Source organism: Osmerus mordax, chromosome 16 (assembly GCF_038355195.1).
Source record: "Osmerus mordax isolate fOsmMor3 chromosome 16, fOsmMor3.pri, whole genome shotgun sequence".
Taxonomy (NCBI): domain Eukaryota; kingdom Metazoa; phylum Chordata; class Actinopteri; order Osmeriformes; family Osmeridae; genus Osmerus; species Osmerus mordax.
In genome coordinates, this window is record NC_090065.1 from 11,709,467 (window position 1) to 11,722,669 (window position 13,203).

General features: G+C 45.8%; 1 protein-coding gene across 2 annotated transcripts in view; it reads right to left on the minus strand.

Annotated features, from left to right (window-relative positions):
• Window positions 1-4,166: 4,166 nt before the first annotated feature.
• The window catches only part of st6galnac3 (ST6 (alpha-N-acetyl-neuraminyl-2,3-beta-galactosyl-1,3)-N-acetylgalactosaminide alpha-2,6-sialyltransferase 3), a 29,133-nt gene continuing 20,096 nt past the window's right edge, over window positions 4,167-13,203 (minus strand). The window contains exons 4-5 of one of the 2 annotated variants that reach the window (XM_067253645.1): window positions 5,649-5,756; window positions 4,167-4,356 (exon numbers count right to left, since the gene is read on the minus strand). In XM_067253645.1, coding sequence (XP_067109746.1) covers window positions 4,167-4,356; window positions 5,649-5,756 — 298 coding nt within the window. The remainder of the gene's footprint in view (window positions 4,357-5,648; window positions 5,757-13,203) is intronic. The other variant, XM_067253646.1, reaches the window with a different exon arrangement.

Sequence of the window (13,203 nt, forward strand, 5' to 3'; positions counted from 1 at the left end):
CAGATGTGAAGTCTCCTCGCTGTCGGGATATTCATAATCCTGACAGAAGAGCCTTTTGATTTGATGTGGCTTTCTTTCCAGCAGTGTAAAATGACCTAGTGGGTCGACCAAGTGTACGTGACGCGTTGGTTTCCGACTGAACTATACCTTGTGCAATACAATTAGACATATGGGAAAGTAATGGGGGAGATCACCTAATGTGTGCAGTGGGTACTGTGAGATGTTTGGGTGCGAATGTGTTGTCGCAAGGCTAGGAAGGGACAAGCGTGGAGAACAATGGGTGTCATTGTTTGTGAAACAAGGTAAAGAGCATCCAAAATAAAAAATTTTGCTTTCCAAAGGGGAGATGTCATTAGCTAACCCACAAGGATCCTATGATGTTGAACATTTTTATAAATGCTACAAAGGCGTGACTTGGCATCCTTTTAGCACCTGCATGGCAGTGCTGATTCATTTTTCATAATTAAAATAAAGTGTGTGGATAACAAAGCATACACCTCCAGCTTTCACGGCTGGAATTGAGTAAGTACTGTCAATATTTTGACTTGCATTCAACAATATGATGCATTTGAATGGGTTCACTTCCTATCATTAATCTGATTGTTGGCTATTTATTTACTGAAAGCACTTATACATTTATTAGAGACTGAAAGCACTTATACATGTTGACGTTTTAGGGATGTTCATGCTAAGAAAACACTGACAAATCAACTTTTCTCAGTGTGTCTGGGAGAAATCTTTGCCTTTCACTACTGAAGCTTAAATAAGTTCTGAAACATAAAGTTTCATCTCATGTGAAGTAAAAGTGATAATAAGAGACCTTAACAATAAATATGCCTTGACCAACATTGAATATTACAACTAATATGAGTGGTACAAATTGTTAACAGATAATATTATTGACAAACATAAGACACATGCGGAGTTAATCTTGTTTGTAAGCAACCGTCCTGTACAGTATAATCCAAAAACACCAAAAGAAAACAATCAAAGTTCAAGGACTGTCAAACTAAATACTAAATAATCACAAAAAATCTAACAATCATAGAATGAACAGCAATCTACAATAACAAACACTGTACATATTTTGCTTTATTTACACATGGAAAAAAATGTGAAGCATATTTGCCACTGACAAAGGTGTGTGGTAAATGTAACCGAATTCTATTTAGAGAATTCATAATTCCTCATTATCCATTCCACAAATCCACTACAAAGACATTATCAAGGACACTTCATGTGAAAAAGGAAAAGTGCTTCACCACAACAAATCATTGAATCTTTCTGCCTGTTTATCAGCAAACATAAAAAGCACTTAAGTAAATCGACTACTGGCAATTTGAAATGAGGGGAGAGGGAGGCGCGTTGCGAACCGTCACCTTTCAAATGGATGACAATTACCACCACACATCACACTGCCCAATTTGAGCTGGGACGTTGAAACGATCTAAAGGGCACTAGGAAGTGTTTCCGCGGGAGACCCTTGGGGCCTCGGCTACTTGGAGAGCTCTACATGTCTGCCTTGTGGAGTGTGGTGTCCTGTTTTGTATCAGCGGACGGCTGCATGAGGCCCTCTGAGTGTCCGTCCTGCCCCCAGGATCTGCGTGAGCCCCGGTGCTCAGGGTTCTACAGTGAGCCCCGGTGCTCAGGGTTCTACAGTGAGCCCCGGTGCTCAGGGTTCTACAGTGAGCCCCGGTGCTCAGGGTTCTACAGTGAGCCCCGGTGCTCAGGGTTCTACAGTGAGCCCCGGTGCTCAGGGTTCTACAGTGAGCCCCGGTGCTCTGGGTTCTACAGTGAGCCCCGGTGCTCTGGGTTCTACAGTGAGCCGCGGTGCTCTGGGTTCTACAGTGAGCCCCGGTGCTCTGGGTTCTACAGTGAGCCCCGGTGCTCAGGGTTCTACAGTGAGCTGTGTCTGGGCACGCCTCAGGAGGGATGGAACCACTGTTGGGGGGGCAGGGGGGACCTGCCCATAAGAGATATGGGAAAGATGAAAACCAGGAGAAAAATCCTATTAGTGTTACTCCCGCTACCCCCATAGACCTCAGACGCGATTCGTCCGCTGGAAGGAACAGCTGACGGCTACACTGCAGTCTGTGGGCATGTGAGGGGGAGGGGGGGGGGTTCAGGACAGTGGTAGAGACCCTCATGCAGACGACTCTGCTCCTCCATCACAGTGCTCAGAAGTGCGGCACCACAAAGCTGACCCGGCGCAGTGTTGCGCCCGGCCGGGCACAGTGGCTCGTTGTGACGGCCAGTGAGTGTACTGGTGGCGAGCTCGGTTTGCTACAACAGAGCCGCAGAGGAGAGGAGAACAGGCAGGACATTGAACTGAGCTGCCGGCTGATGTCATCACAATCACAGGCTGATGGGACATGGAGAGAAAGAGCCGTGCCACTCACGGCTTTGTGAGCTCCGTGTCGCTTTGCTACAGCTACGATACTCGCCTCGACACGCCATGGACTGCATAAAGAGAAGGGACACGCCACCGACTGCACGAGTGTCGTCAACATACCACCGTGTGCCGACGGACACACGCAGTAAGAACACGCCCACGCTCTGTGTAGATAAAGAGTGACCGCTGAGCGTGTAAGGTACAGTAGACTACATTCCAGGACCTGACCGCATTCACAGCGGTCTCGGTCAGGGACTCGACCGAAACCCAGAGCTCACTGCCTAACGTTTTCACTCTTGTCTCTGTGTCTGTGTTCTGCAGGTTCTGAAGGCTCATCCGGCCGTGTGGGGACAGCCGGCCGCACGAGGAGGCTGACTCCGAGTCAGGCGGGCTACGGTGTCGGCTGCTGTTTAATGCGCTTCAGCGCTTCTTTTTTGTTGGACCCACTCAAGGGGTTCAAAATGGTCGCCCACCGAGGTGAAGGCGTGAACTGGAGAGCATGCAGGTGTCTGAAGTCACTCTGACTGGGAGATATGCACGCGGGAACACAGTGATATCCTCTGAACTCTGAACATAGGCACAGGAATAGATTAGGAGATGAGAGCGCGTGTGTATGAGCTATGCACATCATATCGCAGGCACAGATGATGGTGGGTAGCAATTTGCTTTCGATCTTTCGCTGCAATCTCCTCACTGGGCTGCTTCGGCGTTTCCGTCTGTCTGAGTGGACAGGGTTTTAATTGCACGGTTGCTCTGTGTATTGTTAGGATGGCCCTGTTGTCTTTAGATGGCACATGACTGAATGTTAGAAAGCTAGCTGTCTGTGCTCTAAAATAAATTACTATTAGCCGCAAGGAACATCCAGCTTATACAGGCATGCTTCCGTTACAAAATCGATTTCACAGCATTAAAACCAAAGAAAAACACCACATATTTCAGGTGTTCTACAGGTGAACGGCACAGTGAAAAGGAAAGCAATGATTTTGCAATGTTGGAGTTTTCATGTGTTTCTTCTTTAGGGTACAGTCACGCTAGTCTGCCACATATACCAAATTATAGCTTGACAGGAGAACCACCCAAGATGAACATCAAAGCAGTAGGAGTTGTTACATGGATATCTGGCTTCTACCCATACGGTGGCCGAACTACACCCACATCAGACATGAAAGTCTGTCTGGCTCAGCCAGGAAATCTACGCTGCATCAAAACATTGGTGATGCCGGGAATCCTATGGATCAAAGGCCCCATGTGTCCTTTTTCGGCACAATTCCACCGAGTCATCCACCTATCCAACGTTCCGCTCGTGTGATTGGATGATTGCGTGGAGACATCCTCACAACTACGTCGCAGCATCTGCCCGTAACGAGTTTAGGGGAGGTACAGAAAACATTCCACTGTTTTAAATTCATATCTGCCCAATAAGATGGGACTAGTGTGATTGTCTTTGAGAGAGGCCATGGCTGCTGAAGTTTCAACTCCAGGACCAGGAGAGGGTTCCCTCACTTCCTGAATGCGAACCTAGCAGGACAAGTACCCGGCTTCCTAATCCCCGAACCCCAAACACAGCAGGATGCCTGATGGACGGGATTCGCGGAAAGATCCGGATTAGGGGTGTAGGATGGGAGTGGAGTGGAGAACGTATCCATTTATACACTGTTTTGTTCAGAACACATTTAGACTGTATAGAGAGACATGCCTTTATGCCAGTGTGTCATCCGATATCGCCAGAGCCCTGGATAGTGACCCAGGTAGACCCAAATGTGTGTGCCAGGGTTCACGACAGCTGCCAGGAAGGGTTGTAGAACTTGATGGAGTGTTTCTTGGCCCACTTGGCGAACACGGTCTTCTCCGTGATGAAGCGGTGCCCTCCGTAGGGGGCGCTCTCATGCAGGAGGTACTCGGCACACTCGTCCCTGCTTCCCGCCTCGTAATAATGGTAGGGCACCTTCCTGTAGTGCTCTGTCCTGGAGAGAGGAAGAACGGGGTAAGAGAGGGAGGGAGAGAGAGAGAGAGAGAGAGAGAGAGAGAGAGAGAGAGAGAGAGAGAGAGAGAGAGTAAGAAACGGAGAGACAAAGTGAGGAGTACAGAACAACAGGAGGAGGTTCCATCAACACAGAGAGGCAAAGAAGTAGGAAGGGCATACTAAAAGTTATACTCAACGTATCTCTGTAAGACCACAACAAATAAACAAAGACCGCAGTAGGATCGTTATGTGAAACGAGCACCTCTTGAGGACGCCATTAGCTTCAGAGCTGTAACAACCTTGGTGTGTCCATGTCCTGGTCCACAGACGGCTCACGTTAATGCCCAGCCCTGCGGCACCGGGCCAATCTGAGCCCATGTTCTCCCTGCCACGACTCTGTTGCAGACACTCCAGCACAGATGCATTCTGTTTCCCCGTCTCTATGCAGCCTATTGAATCTCAATTACAGCTCTACTGGCGGGGTCAATTGCTACCATGTGTCTAAGGGCTGGGGATGTTATATAAATCCCTTTCGGCGCTGTGTTGCCCTGCATCAAGCATGGCAGACTTTGCGCATGATGAGTTGTAAAACGCAATGAAACTCCATTTCCTGTTGTCTTGTTTTATGGGAAGACGGTGCTATTGGCTGTCACACTGGCTAGCGTCCTTGACGCCGCCGTGCTAATCTCGTCATCTCCCGTCTTGCGCCCACAGCAGATGTCTGACTGGAACAAGCTCTCATTTTTCAGAAGCACGTTAAACTGTAGTATAAATAGGCTGTCGTTTCTTGAGAGACAGCTCTGTGAGGTAGGAATGTGTGAGCGCAGTCCCAGTCGTGGCGAGGAAGGCATCCTGGAAATGAACAACAACGCCCGGGGGGGCCAACATCTTATTTGTCAAAACCCCCCGAAGTGCCTTATGGCCAGGCGCTAATCAGACACCACCAGGGAAGAAGGATCTCTGGACTAAACTGAATTATAACTTGAGAGGGATAAGGTGCTGCAGTCTGGCAACCTGCTGAGTACAAGAGCCAGCCGGCAACCTGCAGTGTATTCTAAGCATGAGGGCGTGGGGAATATAATGGTATTCACTGTTCAGGGAGACCCTTTTTGGATCTGTGTATATAGATTCAGCCATTAAATTCATACTGTGTCATCGGCGACACATTCCCAAAGTGGAAGGTGTGACAATTGCAGTGGAAGGTTCACTGTTGCAGGGAATGTGCCTGTAACGGTTGTTAAAAGTTTGCAGTGTGTCTGTGTGTGCCTGTGTGTGTGTGCGTGTGTAACTTACTTGCAGTAGGTGTCGTTGATCATGCCGTAGACGTGGATTTCCTTGCACATGTCCATGGCTAGGATGAGTGTGAACCAGCCAGTGCTGAGGTAGGACCCTGACTGAATCCTGCACGCACAAACACAAGTCCATGTGGGCTTTATTTACATAAATAGTAAAGCAAGCAATAATTGCATGAAGGACCTTAATAATACAAAGGTCACAGGCTCATAATCATAGTCATAATCAAGCAAACAATTAACACAATATCCCTATTTCCCTATTTACATAGGGGTGAGAGGGTGGCAGTGTGTGTGTGTGTGTGTGTGTGTGTGTGTGTGTGTGTGTGTGTGTGGGGGGGGGACAACCAAAAAGCCAATTTGTTGCAATGACGGGTTAGAGCAGCACAGAAGGGAAATCGCACATTATCACTGATACACAGCTTAGCCGCTCACTGCTGTCTACGCTGTCACTACCTCACTATTACTCTGCATTATTCATTAGCAATCTGTCACTCCTACTGCCAGCACTGGGCTGCAGCAAGCACAAACACCAGTGCACATACTGTATAGTCATCTACAAGCTATCCATGAGGGAAAAAATCATTTTTTCAACAAACAAAAAACGGAAAGAGAAGCGACGTCTGATGACCTATTAAATAACATTTCAAAACAGGCCGGGTGAAGGCCTCTTGACTCATAACCGGATACACATGTTTACTTTGTTTATGACTGGGGGAATCACATATGCAAGGGTTAGCTGAATGAGTCAAACAACTGAGTGAATCAGATAAGGCGGACATTTTGTGCGCTAGGCTGAACAGAACGACAACGTCAAAAAGAAAAGACAGCGCAGCATCCCTCTGAATGCTGCCTCAGACATCGTACTTGTCCATGAACTAAGCAACACCATGGCTATACAATGGCTTGTTCTCTCTAGCAGTCGGACGGTTACTTCATAAAAAGAAACAAGATGAACAAAGCTTGCCTACAAATCACCACTGGCCTCAATCTCAGGCAAACAAAAAAAATACTTTGAATAAAGCAGACTCGAAAACAAAAACTCACTCATGTTTTTTTCTCTCTCTCCCAATCTCTGTAACGCCAGGGAAAACCTGAGAAGAGCGAGGCGAGACTGATTGATGCTGACACACCAGCACGGGCCAGCCCTACCGGCACTGGGAAATGAAGGGTGGTTGAAAAATGAAGTCCGACACTTCAAACTGGGTCTAAGTAAATAATCCACTAAGTCAGTGAGTACATGTTGTGCTTTACCTGCCAGGGCCGGAGGCAGGGTGTGAGGCCGGAGGCAGGGTGTGAGGCCGGAGGCAGAGTGTGAGGCCGGAGGCAGGGTGTGAGGCCGGAGGCAGAGTGTGAGGCCGGAGGCAGGGTGTGAGGCCGGAGGCAGGGTGTGAGGCCGGAGGCAGGGTGTGAGGCCGGAGGCAGGGTGTGAGGCCGGAGGCAGAGTGTGAGGCCGGAGGCAGTTGAACGAGTGTTCAACGAGAGAACACAGACGGCTTCCACTTCACTGTGACTGGGCTTTTTTATCTCAGTGCAACTCCAATACAATTTGACATCTGTCAAACTATTAACTATTAACTGAAGTGGAGTTTCATATTCGATTGCAAGCGGTGTTGTAACTCCGCCAGCCCATTGGTACACTATCAGGGAGACCGAGTTACGTTGGCCATTATGCTTCAATTGGTTGAGTGACTTCCCGGGAGATTAGAAGTTGACCTTATCAAGCCAGGGAAACTAGAGCATGGCGATACATCAAAGTTAATTGTTCATAGCCAGAGAACCAATCGGATGAAACCACGGCACAGTGCAGTCCGATCTCTCAGCACCTGAGGGCTGGTCTGCAGCGGACCTGACTGCCCGGTCATCCATCTCTCGTGGAAAAACCTATTCCATTCGGTGAAGGGCCACTCTCTTCTCATCACAGCAGATTGAGTCTCTTCCTCTCCTGGAGGACAGCGATCGCATCCCCACCCATCTCCCAGACCCCGGCCAGGACACACACGCACTCAGGGCCTCAGGACTGTTGGGTGACAGCAGCCACAGACAGCCAAGCCAGGGGAGACATGGTGCCTTTTAGAACCATGGCCAGCAGCTGCAGTGATTCGAAGACAATGCATCGATCTCAGCTGGATCCAAACATCTGCTAGATCCCGGACTTGAGCGCATACATACGCTTTCTCTCTCTCTCTCACTCACTCACTCACACACACACACACACACACACACACACACACACACACACACACACACACACACACACACACACACACACACACACTGGTGGAAACACTGAATTTGCTTCTCTTAACTTGTCTGAGCTAAGGAAAATGGGATATCTGCTGGTGAATTGATAATTGTATTCAAAAACAAGGGAAGAGATAAGTGACATTAGCCCTTGGTCAGGTTTAACAGGAAATACAAAGACATTATTCCTCTAAATTCCAAAACTCTCCTTGGGACACAGCAAAGACAACATTCTCCAGCTAGCCATGAGGAGAAATAGAGTTCCTTTGACACAAGGCACTGCACAGTCACTTATTTTAATGGTGGCGATGAGGCGTGTAAGCTTTCTGGACCATTGCTGTGTTAAGTCTTCCCTGTGGACACGGTAGGGGTTATCAAGATTGACCTTCACAACCTGCTAATCAAAAAGGCTATTTGTGCTTTTTGAGACTAATGTTTACATTCGCATGACTATCATCATGTATAACAGACAGCAGTTTATGCCATAAACAATTGCCCCTGGACACCAAAAACCCTCTTCAAACCATCAGAAGAAAATGAACTTGGTTTTAAATCTGTACACTGTACTCTTTCACTTCTGTACTCTGACCCTCTCTCTCTCTCTCTTACTGTTTCTGAGGGGGTGTTAGAGCTGAAGTTATAACTAGGGAGGTTTTGTTTTGTTTTTTAGGTTTGTCTGGAAATTAACATTTTCAATTGAATGGGTTTTGTTTGAAAAAGGATAAGTAAGAGAAAAATGGCTGTTGTGGTGTAACTGTTGGTTAGCTGGCAGTTTTGACTGCGAAATAAAGATATCTTTCAAGTCTAAAGTCTTACTGTTCCTCTCCTCTCTCGTTGTGCACTGTCAATCTGGCCCCCACCATCTCTCTCCCCGAGGTTAATGGCCTTGTTGTCCTCCTAAAGCATGTGTCAATACAGGCTTGGGGAGTACAGGGAGGAGTGGAGAGGAGAATGCTGTGTGGAGATAGAGGCTCTCAACTCCCCATGCGCCCAACTGTACCCGCTCTATCCAAGGCCTGACATTGTGCTGTACATTCAAGTGCCAACAGCATCGTGGGTCCCTTGTTGGAGTGATGCAACCACACAAAGCATCATGTTCATGCTGTAACCAGGGAGAGAGCAAGGATCTTGACTGTATTTAACCATACTTAGCAGGGGTCCATTGGAATACATCCCAAGAGGATGTGTGTATATGTTTGTGAGCGTAGATGAATGTTCCTGGTATCTTCACATGGTTTCTAAACCGTTTCTCAACACTTTCTTCACGTAATCAGACGAAACCGGCTCTTCGTGAATGCTGAGGATAGGCTTCTGTAGTTCAGCGGCCAAGACACTGCTCCAACGTGTGTTGGACGGACAAAGCCCTCCAGTTTGTAGCAGGAGACCGGCTCCTCCTCTGCTCCCCCAGGTCTCTCACCTGGGCTCCCTAGGTACACGTCCATCAGAAAGCTAGCTCGCCAAAAGAACAACTTGCACCGCGTTTTTTGGTTTTCTTCCTCCGTGTTTTCAAAAAGGCAACATCCAAATGCTTGAGCAGATGGTGCTAAATGGGGAGAGCCAAAAAACATATTTTTCCCTCCCCCTGAACCTTCCTGTACTACTTGTATCCCATACCAATATGCATCAAACTTACAGACAGGGGCCAAGGCTGTCTTTATTGATCTCTGTCTAGATGCAACAGAGGACTTTAATAATTCTCTCTGTGGAGAATATAAAGCTAACGCTTCTGTGCCCACTGCTGCCCGAGCAGTTTTTATCTCATTAATTTTGTAGTACGGTGGCGTAGTGTGCCTTAGAGAAACTAGCTTTTAAAGGGGGGGTTGGCATAAAAACTTTATCATCATGTTTGGGCGACTGGAAGAGAAATGGTGCGTTGAACAAGTATGTCATGGGTGAACTGGGCTGTGTGTCGTGGTTTTTGTACTTTAGTCCTTCCTACAGACCACGTACAGTGGTACTGAAGATGACTAGGCTATAACTTGCCAGCCTTTTATTTCCTGTATTGAGACGGACAATGGCCACTGAGGTTAATACTACATACAAATATTAGTATTGAGCTTTCACTCTGAAGAAATATTTTCTTTTTTAGGCCACAGGGGAGAGAGTTATGGTTCCCTTTGTAGGGGGTTAAATATTGGCCAAACAACCTAAACTAATTCCCCTAGGGTTTAAAGGAAGATGGGAAACTGAACAGTGTATTAACATGAGTTAATGTTAATGGGAGTCAGGTGGCTGAGTGGTTAGGGAATCGGGCTAGTAATCTGAAGGTTGCCTGTTCGAGTGTCAAATGACGTTGTGTCCTTGGGCAAGGCACTTCACCCTACTTGCCTCGGGGGAATGTCCCTGTACTTACTGTAAGTCGCTCTGGATAAGAGCGTCTGCTAAATGACTAAATGTAAACATGAACCGAATAATGCCAATACCAATGGATTTAGCTCTGGCTTTACCTTGTAATCATTCTCTTTGCTCACCTCTTGCTGTCTCTCTGATTTACAATAATCATTGTAGTGTAAGTAAGAGTTAACTTTCATTTTGTAACATGTTTGCCTTGTAATTGATTTAATTCATTTGCAATGTTATTAAATGTATATGATGATTTAACCCATAGAGTCAAATAACTGTAATTCCATTGGTATTGACATAATTTGGTTCATGTTAATACACTGTTCAGTTTCCCATCTTCCTTTAAACCATAGGGGAATTAGTTTAGGTTGTTTGGCCAATATTAAACCCCCTACACCTTTATTGCTTTTAATTGAGTTCATCTTTTGGTCTGCTTACGTAAATGACACAAGTGTCATTTAATGAGTGAATGTCAAAGGGTCCACTGTTAGCGGTGGTAGACAGTCATTTTACAAATTTGCCGCCTAGAGATTTATACATCTAATATCATTCCCCTCTTTTATTTAGGAAATTCCAAAAATTATACAGATAGCTATTTTTCTTTTGTAATAAACACTTCAAGAGCAATCCAAAATAACACTCAGTTGTCAGTCAGGAGTTTGAATGTAATTTATTTCTATCCTCTCCAGCTGTTGTCAGGGGCCAGAGCATGCGCTACCTCCAGGTAATGAGTGTGTGCTGTGCCACAGCAGGTGCACATTCTGAGGACTCACATCGTGTGCTTAACAATAACACAGTTTTTACCAACCCTCTCTAAAAGCATCAATTATGATGAAGAGACAAATTAGGGCCATTCAAAACAAGAAATTAATGTATTTTCATGGTTTTCTATGATGTTTAAGTGGTTTGATAAATTCCATGTTAAATGTAAATTGTATAAGGTATGAACACAGATCACATGTATATGTACACAGGCCTACTCAATATTTCAAACGAAAGATATTTAGTTTTAATATTAAATTATTTCTTAGATCAACAAAACAGACATGGATAATCCAGAGATGTCTCCAGGGATACCGAGGTAGAGGAAGACCTTACATTCAGAATTACACAGGACTACCGATTATTATTGATTTAAAAGCTGAATAATAAAATTAATCCCAGATGGAGTGTTGAATAATTGAAAAGAAATCCTTTCCTATTCACCTCTGGGGAATAAACTCAAGGGAGTAATCCCCCAGAACTCAAATACCCATAAAGAAATAAGCCAAGGCCCTTACCCAATACTTAAGTCGAACTAAGTCTCTTCTTAAAGAGTGGAGATTCATAGCAGTTCAGCGGAAAACATTCAGACAAAAACGTATTACATTTTGATTATAGGACTTTTAAATGGTACATATGTTTTTATGTATTTATCAAACCTTGTTAAAACCTAACGTTTCTGTATGTACCATCCTGAATGCTGAAGATGAAACTGTAAATCCACTAAAGGTAAAAACAAGAAAGATTTGAAAGCATTGTAAGCTGCCTTGAAACTCAGCCAGGGAAAAAACATTAATTTCACACACGCCAGAACACAGAGAGAAACATAATCAATAGTGTCTCATTTGGATGCTGGTTGCTATGATATATATTTCCATGGGTGTGAAAAATCAAACAGCAAATACCAAACCATTTAAGTGAATTCTGTGGCTCTGAGTCTGAGGTTTCTGAAATGTTTTTGTTATTGTTGGTAAATTATAATGAGAAAGGAGCACAGCGTGCCGTTTACAGATTGTGAGATGACTGCTCAACAGTTTTACAAGCACATTTTGATCCAGCTGCCAACCAAGGATTGCTTCTCCACGTAATATTTTACAGCTCAAATCTGAAGTGACTGGTTCAGGTCCCCTTTAAAACCCCGTGCTTAAACACAGCACACACGGACGTGCTTTATGTATGCTGGAAGAATGACACACACAAGTGCTTTAACACAGACATTGCACTGATGTCAAACGCACTCTGATGTTACGTGTGTTGATCTCTATATGCATTTAGATGAATAACATGAAGAATGTCCATCTGCAGTAGGATTGCCAGAATAGGATGAAAACATAATTTTGCTCACCTCATTATAGGATGGGCTCCAGCGTTAGCTTCTGCAGGTTACTGAGACATTCAGATCACGTAGGTCAAGTTCAAATTCGACCATTTCTCCTCTTTAAATGTCAAACACTCCCTTGGTGAGAGAGGCAGGGAACAGAGAGACAGCAGGAGGTGAAGAACAGAAAGTACCTGGGAAATACCTCAGCCATGGAAATATAGTTTTATGTGAACATTCCCCTCATCCGAAATGCGCAGTCTTTGAAAATAGAATAATTTGTGCTGCATCTGGGAGGTATCCTGCATGGGATAATAACACCAGCGCATCTATTTAGGGTGTTTTTCTGAAGCCAAGCAGGCAGCTGATTTAATTATGCCTAATCACATTTTGGTCATTACTTGACTAGTGATGCAGGTGTGCCGTTTAAACACTGTGGCCAATGGAGCTGATTCAATTGGGCGAGGTGAAACAGAGCATAAAATGCATTTACTAGCTCTCCGGGCTCCAGGCTGGGATGGCGTCTACCTGTGTTAGAGCTCAGCTGGAGCACCTTCCCTGCAACCTCTACAGGAGCGCTGGGTCTGTCTCGCTCCACTGCAGCCTGGAGGGACCCAACCCCAGAGCAGAGCCTGTGACCGAGGGGAGGTGGGGCCCACACACAGCTGCAGAGGACGAGAGGTCCAGAGAGGCTGCCCGCTAATGGCATCTCTTGCGCATCATCATAGTCTCATTATATCTGTTGCTAGCATGATGCTAATGGATTTGAGACACCGACTTTCCCCTCCTACCCCTGTTCCTTAGGGATCCTTGGTGTTGTTTTTGTCTCTGACAGGTCCACTGTGAGAACTCTGACAACAGGCTGGGAGCACAGATGCAGATTAGAATG